This window comes from Nomascus leucogenys, chromosome 15 (genome assembly GCF_006542625.1).
Source record: "Nomascus leucogenys isolate Asia chromosome 15, Asia_NLE_v1, whole genome shotgun sequence".
In the NCBI taxonomy this organism is placed as follows: domain Eukaryota; kingdom Metazoa; phylum Chordata; class Mammalia; order Primates; family Hylobatidae; genus Nomascus; species Nomascus leucogenys.
The window spans coordinates 11,859,364-11,876,205 of record NC_044395.1 but is presented as its reverse complement, the minus strand read 5'-3'; the positions used below and the strand labels follow the sequence as shown (position 1 = coordinate 11,876,205).

General features: G+C 46.1%; 1 protein-coding gene across 1 annotated transcript; it reads right to left on the bottom strand.

Moving 5' to 3' along the window:
• Nucleotides 1-656: 656 nt before the first annotated feature.
• BSX (brain specific homeobox) lies at nucleotides 657-4,964 on the bottom strand. The gene is made up of 3 exons (XM_003253301.3): nucleotides 4,546-4,964; nucleotides 2,386-2,582; nucleotides 657-1,016 (listed from the first exon to the last, which is right to left on the bottom strand). The coding sequence occupies exons 1-3, from the start codon at nucleotides 4,805-4,807 to the stop codon at nucleotides 777-779; spliced, it is 699 nt and encodes a 232-aa protein (XP_003253349.1). The 5' UTR covers nucleotides 4,808-4,964; the 3' UTR covers nucleotides 657-776.
• Between the last annotated feature and the right edge of the window lie 11,878 nt (nucleotides 4,965-16,842).

Genomic DNA, 16,842 nt, shown 5'->3' with positions numbered 1-16,842 from the left:
CGCAGCGCAGTACGCGGGAGGCAGGGCGTAAGGGGCGTCTGCGCCTGGGGGCTACAAACTCAGGAAGGGTGTCAGGATGCAGAACCGCGAGCTCTAGAGGAGAACAGGGACGGGAGAGGATGGAAGCGCCGCCCAGAGAAGGAGGGAGTCGACTTAGTGTTTGAGTCAGAGATGGGACTCCGGGGATGGGGGATGGGGGCGAGTGGGAGGTAAGTGACGAGCCGTGCACGAGTCTGTCCTGACACTGGACGTTTTAAAGATCAGATTGTGGTTCTATCTGGATCCCGGCGGAGCGGAGGCCCCAGAGACCTGGTCCCTTTGCAGCCAAACGGACTGCCCAAGAAAGGGCGAGGAGTTGGCGTGGAGAGGAAAGAACAGAGCTAGGGACAAGTTGCTGAGAGGCGAGGGAGAAAGGGGTCTATGATCAGAGAAAACAGAGAGCCGAGAGCTGAATTTCCAGTCTAGGACGCGGTACTTGGGCTGGTCCCCGACCCCAAGGACGACGGATGCAGGAAAATGGGCTCCCGGGCCCACACTCTTCCGTGGCTGGGACCGGGAGGGCTAGAAGGGAGGCGGGAGGCCGGGCCGCGGGCCGCGGGCCGCGGGCCGCGCTGGCTCCGCACCGGCCTGGAGGACAGGTGGGTTTTGTTTGTCTTCCAGGAGCGGATCTCCAAGGCCCGCCACCAGACTGGAGTCTGAGTCTTCCGGTCCGGGAGGGAACCGCGCTCGGCCCCGCAGTCTCCTCCCCTGCCTACTACCCTCCCCAGCCTGGCGGCTCAGAGCACGTGCGGCCCTGAGCCCAGCTCCCCCTCGTCTCCAATGTCCACCTCGTCCTCTGGCTCGGTCAGCACGAAGGTACCGGCGGGCAGGCCCAGCCGAGCCTCGGCGGCGGCGGCCTCTGAACCGCGGGGACTGCCTTCGGGGCTTTCTGGCCCGTCTGGTGCTTTGGGTTCGTCTTGGCTTTTCCGCAGTTGCTTTTTATGCTTCATCCGCCGGTTCTGGAACCACGTTTTCACCTGATTTCGGGGAGATAAAAATAAAATCATGTCATTCCTCCAAATCTCAGCCATCGCTGGGGTTTAGGAAAATGGGCTGCAGTCCGTTGACGAAGTATCCAAGAGCGGTGATAGCCTCAACTGCTTATAAGTTATCACCTTAAGCCGACTGAGAATCGAACAGTCTGAGGCTTTCAGGAGTAACAGTCCCAAAATAATGATGAGGATTAACATGGGTGGTTAGCAGTTATGCATATTGTTATAAATTAGAACTACTAATAGTAGGTGCTGCGTGGCCAAGTCTCTTTTACACTCAGCTGATGTTCGTCTGATTGAGACATCTAACCACCTGATCCGCAAGACTCCTGGACAGGAAGATGAGAATTGAACTTCCTGGTTCTCATCGGAGAGAAAATCAGACCCGGGCCTGGCAGAGCTAATGATTTCATAGCAAGAGGCGTTCCGGGTAGAGACTATGAAAGATGGGGAAGAGACGACGGGGTTTTGAGGTTGCAGGTGAATAGCGCCTAGAGGAAGATAAAAACCGTTCTTCCACTCAGGACAGAGGAACAGGGAGAGGACTTAAATCATAGTGTGTGTGTTGGGGTTGGAGCGGAGGTGCATGTGAACATTGGCCGCTGTGAGAGAGATTGAAGTGAGAAAGGGGGAAAAAAATCTCCTTGTGTGGGCTTCTCTCAGGACAAGAACTCGCCTAAACTCTTACCGTTTACCTCTGACCCGGGTTCCTAGCCTGGTCGGAGACGAGTGAGGAAGGCATACGAATAAGAGTTCTTAACCCGGAGGTGGTCATCAGAATTACCTGATGAGTGTTTCCTTCCTGTCCAGAGCCCCGCTCGAGAAATTTTGCTTGGGTAAGTATGACGTGAGGTTAGGGTATCGGTACTTTTTTTTTAATCTTTTTTTCTTTTTCCTTTTTTTTTTTTTTTTTTTTTGAGACGGAGTCTCGCTCTGTCGCCCACGCTGGAGTGCAGCGGCGCGATCTCGGCTCACTGCAACCTCCGCCTCCCGGGTTCAAGCGATTCTTCTGCCTCAGCCTCCCCAGTAGCTGGGATTACAGGCGCGCGCCACCACGCCTGACTAATTTTTGTGTATTTAGTAGAGACGGGGTTTCACCATATTGGTCAGGCTGGTCTGGAACTCCTGACCTCGTGATCCGCCCGCCTCGGCCTTCCAAAGTGCTGGGATTACAGGCGTGAGCCACCGCGCCCGGCCAGGTATAGGTAATTTTACGAAAGCTCTTGGGAAAGGCCTAGAATAAGCGTCAGCGGAGTCTATTTCTACTCGAACTCCACAAGGTCCCGAAGGTATTAAGACTTGAAGGGAGAGAGGAACGAAGCAGAGATCAGGGCCTCCCTCTCCTCCCGCCCACCTGCGTCTCGGACAGGCTGAGGGCCGTGGCCAGCTCCACTCGCTCTGGCGTGGACAGGTAGCGCTGGATCTCGAACCTCTTCTCCAAGCCTGAGAGCTGCGAGTCAGAGAAAACCGTGCGGGCTTTGCGGCGGCGGCAGTGCTTCCCCGGCAGCTCCGCGTGCTGCGGGTGCGGGAACAGCGCTGGGACGGGCATCCCTGCAGAGAGAAGAGCAACCAAGTGGGCAGAGCCTGGGTCGCCAGAGAGCAATCTTCGCTCCCCTCCCCTAGCTCCCAGTGCCTTCCTCCGCCCCTCGCCTCCGTCAGTCTGCTCGCCCCAAAGCCCCTGAAGCCTTTCTCTCAGGAATCCAGGGCAGAGGAAGAAAAAAAAAATCTGCAAGAATAGCGCTTGGAGATCTTTATCTGTAAAGTCATCTAGAAATACAAACAACAAACAGTAAATAAAACAGAAAAGAAAATCGGAAAATAGATCCGGAGGCTGTTTAAAAATGTCTTCTTGGAGGGACTTCCGTAAGGTCGGCCAGCGCGGAGTCTTCAGTTGCGCCTGGCCAAGTTTTTTGCAAACCTCAAATGGCCCAGGAGCAGTCCTGTCCCCAGCCCCCACCGTATCCTCCTAGACCCTGATGACACTCAGTGCTGTTCTGGGGCTAGTAGATGCATGGATATAGTCTTGCCTCCAAACCTTACTGAAAAATACCATTCTGTTTCCCAAGCCACCCCTATCCCCCTGCAGCCAAAGGGAGAGCAAAACTGCCTATCCAGAGAAGCCCCGGAGCCGGAACAGAGGAGCATCTCTCGCCTCTCACGTCTCCTCGTCCGTTTCGGGGTCGAGCTAGGGACCCGGCTATCTAATATGGTCCTCATTCTTTTTCTCATTCTTTCCCTCTCACTCCAAGCCCAGCGAAGCTGAAGGGTTTGAGGCGCTTTTCCATGGCCGGGTCCGGGAAAACTTGTCTTTCCTGACCCTCGCAGGCTTGACTCTGTCTGAGACGCACCAAGCAGACAGAAGCTGCCACAAGCAACATCGGCCAATCCCAGGGAAAATAAACAAACATAACAACAACCAGTGCGGGTACTTCGGCCTTTGGCCACTGCTGTATGGGTGGACCACCGGCGCAGCTGAGAATAGATTGTCACCGGCGCGTGGTGAAGCCAGTGCAGACATGCGGACCTGGATTTGCAAACACTTTTAGCTTTGTTCTGGATTCCAGCGCCCACAAACTGCCTCCTGTCTTGCCCCCAGCCCCTCCACCGACCATAGTTGTTGCCACCTCTGAGCTATGAGTCTGGACTCAACGAATTATTCTATTCTGGCTGGATAGAAAACGCCAGAGAAAAAACCATGGATGTGGCCTTTCAGAGGGAGACAGAAAAAAATCTGGGTATTTCCCCACATCCTCCTGTCCCAAACAGACTTTGCTAGTCCTTGCTTTTTGTCAGACCAGAGAAATCAAAATACTTTAGCACCCGGCTCCAGCAATGCTGGCAGCTGGGGCAGAGGAGGGTAGCCCAGACTAAGATTGTGAGATAAATGTTAGATGTTGAGGGTGAGGAGGGTTAAAGAGCTGCATCTGCCGCTACCCCCCTTTTTTCTCACCCTTTCTCTCTTATTCAGGCTAGCCCAAAACTTTCGTTCTCAGAGAAGCCCAAACCTTCATTCACTTCTATGCCCCCAGCAGTATCTGCAAATGCTCAGTGCCTGGAAAAAAGAGAGCTGGCCTGGACAGAGTGTTTTGAGTTTCTGTGCAGGAAAAGTTGTGTCCATGGGGTGGGATGGTCAAGGGTCTCCCTCTGAGTGGGCAGAGGCGGAGAATCAGGGTTGAGAGATGGACCAAAGTGGCCAGGAAGATCACGAGCAGGGAGACTGAGCACTGCCTACCAAGAGTATTGTCAAACCCTATACGCTGCCTCTTGACCAGGCACCTAACCTCCGCTATAAAGAGTGCGGAGGGATCACGAATTATCCCCGTGGGTTGGCATGCCTCTAGGGGGCTCCGCATGGCCTCAGCAGTATCCCCAGCCTTCCACTGTCACTTAGGGAAAGAGGCCACCAAGCCAGGCCGAGCCAGTCTGGCCTTTCCTTGGCTCCATCACAGGCTTAGGGTCTGTGCTAGAAGCCCTGCTCTCTCACTGCCCATACCTTGAGGTTCCTGTTACTTACCCGAGGTGGTGAGGAAATAAGGATGGTGGTGGTCTCCCTTCTGCAGAGGGTGATGGGCGTGAGGAGCCAAGAGGGTGGGTGTGGGCATGAGGGGGTAGCCATAGTCTAGCAGAGGCACCCGAGAGGCCAGAGAGCTGGCGAAATGATCTGGGGCCACCTCTCTCAGCGGCTTGGGCTTGTGCAGCAGGATGTCCTCGATGAAGAAGGATGTGGGCCTCTGAGAAGACGCCGGGTGTAGAGGAGAGGTGAAGTTGAGATTCATCTTGAGCGGAGCACCTGCCACAGGACAAGGGCCGGGACGAAGCGGAGGACGCAGGCAGAGTCTCCAAGCCTGCTCGAAAGCCGGCAACCACCCTCCAAGGCTCCAATCTCCGCTGCTCTCTCCCGGGCCTGGGCTACCCCGGGCGCTGGAGAGGCAAGAAGACAAGCTCCTGGGTAGGTTAGGTCTCTGTGAGGGAGAATTGGCAGCTTGGAGAGGGGAGCCGGGAGAGCCAATGACGAGGCTGCCAGAGGCAGAGGGGAGGGTGCGGGAGGCTCGGGGCGGGGCGGGGAGCTGTCCGCGGTGCTGAACACCACTGGCCAAGCCTGGGAACAACAGAGCCCGCAGGGTTCTTGTTCCTACCAGGTTTCTCGACCTCAATTTCTGCCCCGTCACTGCAGGGGCTGCTTTGTTCCCAGTCGTTTTTAAGAGAAAGCTAAAAGGAAAAAGTCTCTGTTGTCCGGCAAACTCCTCTTTACAGAGGAGAAGGCACTAAAAGGGTCCCAAAGCAATATAGATAAAGCACTTATTCAGGCATTTAGGCCTGGGTTTTAAGAGTTTCCATAATTTTGGTGGCAAAAAAAGAAGGGAGGAAGTGAGGAGAAAGGGCATCTGATACTTCAAATTGCTAGATTCTACTTAAGTTAATGGCTGAGGAAGACTGGACTATTAAGATAAAGAAAGAAAATGATGATGGTCATCATAACAGTCTTTATACCTCAGTTATAGGCAGGGGCAGGAGGAGGGTTATGTCTACATTAGTCAAGTTATTTGGTCTGTGTAAATATGTCCAGAGTCACCTCTTAGTGCCATCCTCCATGTCCCCTCAAATCTTTACTTTCTCCTCATTTCACTCACACGGTTTGCTATTTCTGCTGTTACTTTTTCAACCCTAGCCCCCCGAAATAATTGTACTAGGTTCTTGTTTCCCACTCCTTTTCCCAGCCTCTTTTCTTTCATTTCCGTCCCTCCCAATCTTTTCTTTTTTCTGTTTGTCTTTTTCTAATCTGTCACATTTATTTCCCTGGAGTCAATTTGCTAAAATTAGGGTGATCATCTACAACACAGCAGGGGTAATTTCAGCTCACATCTCTGAAAATTGCTCTAATTATTGATGTTAAACTCAGGGAAATTAAAAGAAGCCACTTCTCTCCCATCTCCCCATTTTTAAGCTCTAATTTGTTGAAATCTAGTCGTCATCACAATTCCAATCACTACTGCTAATAGTCAAAGTGTTTTAATAGAGACTGAGTCCTCACAACCCATGCTATTAGATAATTAGAGGAGGTGTTAGAAAGCCAAGTGCTAATCCTGGGGCGCATGGGTAGGATTTCCATCTGATCTAGCAGGTAGAACAAATTAATTACCAGAATCAATTAGGCCCCAAACTACAGTGCACCAGGAAGTGGGAGCATTCTATTCCATAAGGATGAACTGGTAAATGGTAAGTAGATGAAGAGCTTGAGAGGAAGGAGGAAGGGATGTGGGGGAGACTTTAAAATAAGATCTCGGCAAGTAGGCATCTAAATGAAATCAGAATGCTTTGATCGGAAGTCCAAAACGTGATTTAAAAAAAAATTCTAATAGTAGTAAGAACTGAAGAGGCCCAGCGTGGTGGCTCACGTCTGTAATCCTAGCACTTTGGGAGGCCAAGGCAGGAGGATTGCTTGAGCCCAGAAGTTCAAAACCACCCTGGGCAATATAGTGAGGCCCCATCTCAGAAAGAAATAAAGAAAAAGAAAGAAAGAAAGAGAGAAAAAGAAAGAAAGAGAAAGAAAAGAAAGAAGGGAAGGGAAGAAGGAAGGAAGGGAGAGAGAGGAAGGAAGGAAGGAAGGAAGGAAGGAGAAAGAAAGAAAAAAGAAAAGAAAAGAAAAAAGAAAAGAAAAGAATCGAAGAGAAATGAAAAGAAGACCTGAAAGCAGGTGGCTGTGGAGAGCAAGACAATAGACTTCCCAGAAGTCCTTTCCTAGCGCTAAGCCCTGGCCCATCGTCTCCGTGGGGCTGGAGGGAGACGGAGGAGACTGGTGAGGAGGGGCCGGGGGTGACGGTCCACACTTTACAGACGTCCACGTCTACCCCCGCTTCCATTGTGAGCTTACAGCATCAGCAGAGTATAAATCAAGCCGTTCTGTCTCCCCACCCTACAGGCCGAGTGGCTATGGAGGGCTGGACGGGTGTACGACCAGAGTGTGGCCTGTGCCTGAGGGCGCCCTACACTCCAGCCCCACACAGAGCGCAGATTTGCACCCAGCCTTGGGGGCGGGATTTCGGCTTCATTCTGGGAAGGAGACCAACTTTTGTCGCAGAAGCAGAAGTGATTATTGAATGTCCCTTTGAGAGCAGGGACAGTAAAAACGTCTTCGAGTGACAGTTACCTTTGAGCCAAGCACTGCAACCCCCCCCGTCAGAACTTACACACCTCTCAGAGTGTTTGCGGGGTCGGGAAGGGAGTGGGGGGCAATGTAGACCGCCTCCTCCGTCCTTATCTTTCCCTTGTTTCGTAAGCCCTGGACTCAGAGTCCTGCTTTCCCCCAAAGCTAAGGCAATCTCCCCAGGCCCTGCTCTCAGGCGGAGAAGCCAGGAGCGATGAGGGGCGGGGCGTCTCCTGGCGCCCTCTTTTCCAGCCCCGCTCCCGCGCTGCCTGCCCGAAGCCCGCGCTGACGCCGGAGAGGGACTCGGGGCCCAGCCGCCCCGCCTCTGCCGGGGCCCCAGGAGGAATCTAAGAAAGGAGAGATGGAGGGAGGAAATGGCATCGCTTCAGGAAGGGGCAGGACCTCCAGGACCGAAGGCGTTTTCTTTCTCTTTCCTTTCAGCGACACTGGGAAACAAAGCTCCGCGGCTGAAAGGACACCACAGGCGGCCAGGACCCGAGCAGGGCGCTGGGGCGCTAAGGGCGGGGAAAATAGGGCATCCGGAGTGCGGGAGATTCCTCAGGGCCCACCCCCTTCTCCAGGGGTGCCCAGAGGAACCGCGGCGGGGACTCGCCGCTGGCAGCCTGCGCATGGGCGGGCTGTGCCGACGTGGCTGGTCCTCCGAAGGTTTCAGACCCCGTCCGGGCCCCGCGGTCCCTTAAAGCTGTGTCCCAAAGCCTAGGGGAGATAGCGAGGCTGGGGAAGCCGGGAAGTTTCTCTGCGGTGTGGGGCTCCTGAGCAGAAACGCGCGGGGGATTGTCAGGGCTGCAGAAACTTTGGCTCGAGGCGGTGGCTGGCCCGCCTTACTTCTGTGGTGGGGTTAAGGAGGCCCCTCTGAAATTCAATCTTGGTATTGAATCTGGTATCTTCCTGTGGCAGGCAACGCATACCAAAGGCAGCGGCATCACCTTCCTGCCTGCTCGAGCCCTAACCCCCACCCCACCCACCAGCCGCGGGCCCCTGGGCTGCCCAAGGAAGGAGTACATTTTTAGACACTTTTAGATAGCTTGTAAAGGTTGTCTGTGGCAGGGAACGGGGACAGGGAAACTATCTTCTCTTTAAAAGCCGGGTTTATCTCTAAAGTCTATACCAGTGCTTCCAATAAAAATAGAATGCAAGCCACACAGGTAATTTTAAATTTTCTATTAGTTACATTTTTTAAAAAGCAGAAAGGCACATTTAAAAAGTAGGAGAAAACAGGTGAAATATTAATGTATTTCACTGAACCCCAACATATCGAAAATATTATTTAACATGTAATCAATATAAACATTATTAATGAGATTTTTGCATTCCTTTTTCATACTAAATCTTCTAAATCCAGTGTGTATTTTACACTTTCCACAGATCTCAGATTAGTCATATTTCAGGTGCTCAATAGCCACACAGGGCTAGTGGCTACCGTGTTGCACAGCACCTTTAGTCAATTGCCATAGTCCCTATTACCCTCTCAAATATCCACAGATACACACAGAACATGGAAATCAGTTGCAGAAACCAGCCTAGCACATTCTCCAGACTTGCCCTTCATCCATTCATTATATTCGATTATTCTAAGTATTCATTGAGCACCTACTATATGCCAGGCTCCTTGCCACACACCTTCCCAAGTCTTAGGAGATTAAGTAAATGCACCTAAATTATACTTACTTTTGATTCTTACTTGACTAGAATCTGTCACCCAGGGCCAGCAGGCTGTATCTCTCTGCCAAGCTGACACATGAAGCCCAGATCCTACACAGTGCCCAGAGTAAAGAAATAAAGATCAAATGAAGCGACCTCCCCAAAAGTACTCTGTTTGTGGTTTCAGCTGAAGAATTATTAAAGAAAAAAAAACATGCCTTTCAGAGACCTAATAATTAAACAGTCCCTCTCCCTTTCATGTCAGCCTCAGCTAAAATGGTCATCTGAGCTGGGACTTAGTTTCCCGAAAAGATAACTCTATTGATGATCAAAGGAAGAGACTGGTTCCATTAGCCAAGTTGCCTATACCGTGGCCTTCAAAATAAAGGAAGAAATGTATTTTAGAAGTATCTGAGTAACACACTTTACTCATAACATTTTGTATTATATTGCTTGTTGTCTGTTGCAACTTACCTTCTATCTGAGTACTTTATTTTAAGCACTACCGAAGTGGATGACACGTCTACAAAAAGAAAGGGAGCTGCCGGCTGCTTCTGACAAATGCGTCTTCAAAAATAATGTGTTTGCAGTGGAAATTAGGGTGTGAACCCACATGAGAACAACATGCTTAAGGATGTGGTATTCAAATCACAGTGTTCCTAATATAAGAAGGACTAAATCCATCCAATTTGCTCCTTCAGGTTGGGTCAGTCTATAGGGTCAAAAACTCATTTCATTTCTCTCGAAGTTCTCTGTTCTGCCTTTGATATCTCAATTCAAAGCATATTTCATGAAGTGATAAAGAGAAAAGAAGACCTTTGAAGCATGAGAAAATTTATGCCACTTTTTTAATCCTCCAAAAGATATATGGTGGAATAAGAATGCTCTTTCATCAGCCTTTTGTTAGTATTCCACCAGTTTCTCCATTGTAGCCCAAAAGAGTAGCCAAATATATTACTAGGGAAAAAAACCCAATAAGCTAACAAACTTGCCTTTTGAATATTCTTTTCTTCCATTCTAAACCATTCAAATTCTATGATCAAATTTAAAATAAAATTTGACACAAAAAACTTCAGTTATACCAAATTAAGATGCATACTTTTGAAAATAAAAGGACATGACAGTTATTACCATTGTATGTTGGGAGTACCTGGTGTTAGAGATTATAAGACCCTATCAAATTGTATCATGTGGTATGGAGATGAGCCTGTAAACATTTCTCAAAAGGACTTTGTGTGTAGAGCTAAATATTAGGTATATGTTTGTTAAAGTGCTGTTTTGTTTGAAGATACTTTTCATGAAGCCAATTGATTTTTATCTTCTAACTCCCGTTGATAATGCAATCAAGTTATGAACAAAAAAATGGAAGGTACAAATGTTGTCACTCTAAAGGGATTTGTCTTACAATGATAAATAATCTTAAAAAGAAACAGAAGGAAAAAATATTGAAAAATACTTTTAAACAAATTAAAATAGGAAAGACCATTCTGTGTATAAAATAAAAGTTTAGAAGTCATAAGAGAAAACATAGACAAAATTAACTATGTTAATTTTTTTAATTCTGTAAGGCAAAAATTATCTTAAGCAAAATAAATATGAGAAACAACAAACTGGGAGAAAATATTTGCAGTTCATCACAAACAGGGATAATTTGTTATATATAAAAAGTTTCTACAAATCAACAAGGTAAAAAATGAAGAGCATGATTTTAAAATGGGCAAAGGATAAAGAGAAACAGCTCACAAAAAAGAAATTATAAGGGACTCTTAAAAATTTGAAAAGGTACAAATATAAGGCTAACACAAATTTAACTTCACTGAGACAACATCTTTCATTTATAGAATTAAAAGACCGAAAAATCTAATTACCCACTCTGTTGGTAAATCTGTGGGGGAAGAATAACTCTCATCTATTGATGCAAAGAATGTAAATTTATACAACCTCTATGGAGAACAATTTGATAATGTCTATCAAAATTACAAATGTACATTGAAATTTATGCAACACATATACTTTAAATATCACAGCTAAATTATACACACTCATAAAAGGAGCTTTAAGATACATTGTTAAGCAAAAAAAGCAAAGTACAGAAAGGTAATATTTCTGATGAGGGAGAAAACAATATACATTTGATTGTCTATGCATACCTCTGGAAAGATACATAAGAAACTCACAACATTAGTTGCCTCTAGAGACTGAAATGCTGGGCACTTGATGAGAAGGAGATTTTTTTTTTCCCTGTTTACCGTTTTGTACCTTTTGAGTACAAATCATGTAAATGTAATATTTATTTGTAAATAAATAATATTAAATTTTCAAACATTGAAACACAAAGGGAAAAAGAATGATTTTGCTTCAACACAAAAAATGTCCAAATCAAATTCGCTAAATTTTAAAATTATAACTTTAGCTTTTCTCCATAAGTTACTGAGCCCAAATTGCACATAGTTCTGTTTGACATTTGCCTATAAGGAACATCAAACTTTTATTTCTCAGTAAAGATTATACAACTGTTTCTTTTCTTTTTTTTTTTTTTTTTTTTTTTTGAGACCGAGTCTTTCTCTCTGTTGCCCGGGCTGGAATGTAGTGGCGCTATGTCAGCTCACTGCAACCTCTGCCTCCCAGGTTCAAACAATTCTCGTGTCTCAGCCTCCTGAGTAGCTGGGACTACGGGCATGCACCACCACACCTGACTAATTTTTATATTTTTAGTAGAGACAGTGTTTCTCCATGGTGGCCAGGCTGGTCTTGAACTCCTGACTTCAGGTGATCCACCCAAGTCAGCCTCCCAAAGTGCTGGGATTACAGGAGTAAGCCACCACATCCAGCCTCACAAACTGTTTACTTTCATACAAATTACATGTGGTTTCAAAAAGTTAACACCTAACCCCCATCTAGAAATTACAGATAATATCTATTAATTACCTAAAGTCTTTAAAGAATGCTTTTCACTATTATGATGAGGCTTTTTAAACGAGGTGGATTTCTTGCATTTATATTATATATCAAATATTTTGCTTTGCCTTTTTATTTGAGTATCATCACTTTTCTATTTTTACAGAGAAAGGAAGCAGGGGAGTCACTTGGGTAGAGTCGTGAGCTTCAGATTACACAGTTTCTATGCCAGGATTTGAACTCAGGTTCATCTGACCTCCGAGTTCATACTTTGTTCACTCCACCACATCATCTTTAAAAAATAAACAAATAAAGCAAGAATAGAGTTTGCTTATTTCTCATCTTGAATGCAACTTGAAACTATAGCCTTTGATTTAAGAGGCCAGTCTCTCCAATTCTTCTTCTCATTGGATGGTTTTATAAATTCATATCATGACTTGCACTAACTAGAACCTAAATGCTAGAAAGGTTGTTTTGAGGTTTTCACTTTGGAATGTGTTTGTGTGTGCACATATTTGGAATAGATATGTGTGTGTATATATGTGTGTGTGTGTGTACATACATATACATTCCAAAGTCAAAACCTCAAGAAATCCTTTCTACTCACACAGATACACACACTTGTCTATCTATCTATCTATCTATCCATCCTTACCATCTTTACAACAATGCGATGAAGGCAGTATATATTACCAGTGATGAATAGAACAAAGTCTGGAGTCAGACTTAAGTTAGAGATCTGGCTCCATCACCATTATATACTAGCTATACGACCTTGAAAATTTTAACCTTTCTAAGCCCTGTTGTCCTCATTTGTAAAATGAATATAATAACATTTCTTATCTCACAGGATAGTTTTGAGGAGTAATTAAGGTAAAGTATGTAAAGCATTTTGCTCAGCACCAGGCACACAGCCAAAGCTCAGTAAGTAGCACTGCTGCTCTTGTTGCTGCTGCTGCTGCTGCTGGTGATGATAGTGGTGGTGATGATGGTAGTAGTTGGTGGTGGTGATGATGATGATGGTGATGGTGGTGGTGAAGGTGATGGTTATGATGGTGGTGGTGATGGTGATGGTAATGGTAATGGTGGTGGTGATGGTGGTGGTGGTGGTGATGGTGGTGGTGATGGTGGTGGTGATGATGGTGTTGGTGGTGGTGATGGTGGGTGGTGATGGTGGTGGTGGTGATGGTGATGGTGGTGGTGGTGGTGGTGGTGATGGTGGTGGTGATGGTGATGGTGATGGTGGTGGTGGTGATGGTGGTGGTGATGGTGGTGGTGGTGGTGGTGGTGGTGGTGATGGTGGTGGTGGTGATGGTGGTGGTGGTGGTGATGGTGGTGGTGATGGTGATGGTGGTGGTGGCGATGGTGGTGGTGGTAGTGATGGCGATGGTGATGGTGGTGGTGGTGATGGTGGTGATGGTGGTGTTGGTGGTGGTGATGGTGGTGATGGTGATGGTGGTGGTGGTGATGGTTATGATGGTGGTGGTGGTGGTGATGGTGATGGTGGTGGTGGTGGTGGTGTGGTGATGGTGGTGGTGGTGATGGTGGTGGTGGTGATGGTGGTGGTGATGGTGGTGGTGGTGGTGGTGTTGGTGATGGTGATGGTGGTGGTGATGGTGGTGGTGGTGATGATGGTGTTGGTGGTGGTGGTGATGGTGGTGGTGGTTGTGGTGATGATAGTAGTGGTGATGGTGTTGGCCATGATGGTGGTTGTAGTGGTGGTGATGGTGATGGTGGCCTAAATAGCCAAGAAAAACAAACCCGGCTGGGTGCGGTGGCTCACACCTGTAATCCCAGCACTTTGGGAGGCCGAGGCAGGTGGATCACGAGGTCAAGAGATTGAGACCATCCTGGCTAGCACGGTGAAACACTGTCTCTACAAAAAAATTAGCTGGACGTGGTGGTGGGTGCCTGTAATCCCAACTACTCTGGAGGCTGAGGCAGGAGAATCACTTGAACCCGGGAGGCAGAGGTTGCAGTGAGCCAAGATTGCGCCACTGCTCTCCAGCCTGGGTGACAGAGCAAGACTCTGTCTCACAAAAAAAAAAAAGAAAAAAAAGTTATGAAGTGATTTATCTTGCCCTTTCCCTCTCTTCCAGCCACCCAATTCACCTTTTGGAGGCAGCCATTGTTATCATTTTCTTGGTATCTTTCTGGAGATATTATAAGTATATTTAAGTAGATAATGAGGGACAGCTGTATGTGTGTGAGTATATATTCCTCACACATATGCACATTCTTTCTACCTCTTTTTACATAAAGGATAATGTACCGAGTAGTCTTTTGCACATTGATTTTTTTCTTAACAACTTTTAAAAAATGGATAAATCATGATCTATTAACTAGTCCCCATTTGATGATAATAAGATATTTAGAATGTTTCTAATCTTTTGCTATTGCAAACAGTGCTGTAATAAATCATCATATACATAATTCATTTTGGAAATGGGCAACTATATCTGTAGGAATTCTTAGAAGATTAATTGCTGAATCAAATTTGTAATTCACAGTGTAGCAATTTGAAACAATTTGAACATGGTATATTTGTAGGATACTGAGAGTAGATTAAGTAGAGGGGATACTTTGAGAAGTATTTGGAAGTGTGCTCAGGATCTTAATAATGAGTATTTTGAAAAATAGTTAGAAGATTGTTCTTAATATTGAGGACAATAAAGTGGGGGTAGAGGCCAATGAAGGTTTTTTTGAGCAGAGTTGTGGCCATGAATGGTAGTTTTAGGAAATTTTATCTGAGTCTTTATGCAGTAGGAATTAGAGGAAAGTCACTGGAAAATCCAGAATGTAAATTATTGGTGTTTCCAGATGTAAGTCCACTCAACAAACAAACCATTCTTTCATTAATTCAACAAGTATTTATCAGGCACTCTCTATGGATGTCAGCCATACCAGTATTAGCTGAGAAGATAAATACAACATGGTCTCTGCTTTTAAGGCTTTTTTTTTTTTTCGAGACGGAGTCTGGCTCTGTTGCCCAGGCTAGAGTGCAGTGGTGTGATATTGGCTCACTGCAACCTCCACCTCCCGGATTCAAGCAATTCTCCTGCCTCAGCCCCCTGAGTAGCTGGGATTACAGGTGCCCTCTACCGTGCCCGGCTAATTTTTCTATTTTTTAGTAGAGACTGGATTTCACCATCTTGGCCAGGCTGGTCTCGAACTCCTGACCTCATGATCCACCCACCTCGGCCTCCCAAAGTGCTGGGATTACAGGCTTGAGCCACCGCGCCTGGCCAAGACTTTTAAACCTCATGATAATGGCATGATCTTAAGTGCCATCAGTCTCTCTGTTCCTCTTTTGCCACTCCCTTCAATTCTTCCTTCACTAGCCAGAGGGATCATTCAAAAATGCAAATCTGATTACATCAGTCCACGCTTAAGATCCTGTGGTAGTATGTTATGTACATTTTACTACAATAATTTTTAAAAGCCTTTAGTAGTTTTCCAGTGCTCTAAACTCTTTCACATATCATATTATCTCTCATCTTTGAGTCTTACTTAGTATATGCTTCCCCCTCTTCCGGGAATATTTACTGTTCTAGCTACCTCTCACTCTAACACTGGCTTACTTCTACACAGTTTTCAGCTAAAACATCACTTCTAAAAGGAAGAAAAAAATCACTCCTTCCTATAAAGCTTCCTTGATGCTACCAGATCGGCTAGGTGCCATTCCTCTGCATTATCACGTACTTCTGATATCATCATGGTTTTTTCACTGTACTATAACTACCTCTTTAATTGTCTTCCTGTTTAGACTGCAAACTCTACATAAAGAGGACCAAGTATATCCCAAGCATCTAGTGCAATGTCTGGCACATGGTAAAGTCTCAATAAATATCGACTGAGTGAATGAGAGAATAAATAAATAAATGCATAGGTGAAATAGCCACTCAAATGATCCAGCCTAGAAGATTTTACTTTGCTTGGGAAAGAAGCAAGTGTTTTCCATCATTTATAAAATGACATGAAGGCTAGTCAATTTCTGGTCACCTTTCCAATTCAATATCAAATGGGGCAGAAATCCTAGGCAGCGATGGAGTTGGAAAGGCTGGTTATCAGATAACAAGCTGTGGGGAGGGTGGTTACTATGACAACCTTTAAGCTTATTAAACACCAAAAGACTATAGTGCACAGGAAAAACCCAGGTTCAAGTGGTTTTTAAGATCTGCAGGCTCCAACTCTCTGGTTTATGCAGTTATTTGGGGTGTTTTTTGGAATCCTAGAATGCCAAAGCTGGTAGCATCTTGGAGATTTTTCCTTTTTGTATTCCTTATGGTACAAGCAGGTGCCAGAAAAGGCAAGAGATTTGTCCAAAGTCACACAGGAAATTAGGAACAAAGCTAAAGTTAGGAAACCTGAATCTTCCCACATCCATTGAAATGTTAGCATTTCTTGATTTCCAAAGGTGCTGGAACTTTCACAAACATATCAATCAAAAGTAGGTTTGCAGGCCAAGTGTGGTGACTCACACCTGTAATCCTAACACTTTGGGAGGCTGAGGCAGGTGGATCTCTTGAGGTCAGGAGTTCAAGACCAGCCTGGCCAACATGGTGAAACCTTCCATTTCTACTGAAATACAAAAATTAGCTGGGCATGGCGGCAGGTTCCTGTAATCCCAGCTACTTGGGAGGCTGAGGCAGGAGAATCACTTGAACCCAGGAGGCGGAGGTTGCAGTGAGCGAAGATAGCGCCACTGCACCCCAGCCTAGGTGACAGAGTAAGAGTCTGTCTCAAAAAAAGAAAGAAAGAAAGAAAGTACGTTTGCAGAGTTTCTCATTATATTAAATTTTTAAATTTAGTCACTCAAAACATTTTGCATTCATTCATTCATTCATTCACCCTTCAACCAGTATTTACTGAATGTTACTATATATCTTGCACTATTAGGTACTGCAGAAAATAGAAAGCTCTCTAATGCAGGATCCCTGGCCCTCATTTGATTTTGGCTGTGAAATGGGGGAAACTGAATTTTTTCTCAGGGTCAAATTATCACCCTACAGATTACTTGCTGTTTATAAAAAAGAAAGTATAACTTTTATATAGGGCAACCAGGCTGTCCCCACTTTAACCCAGTAATGGATATTGGTACAGCGA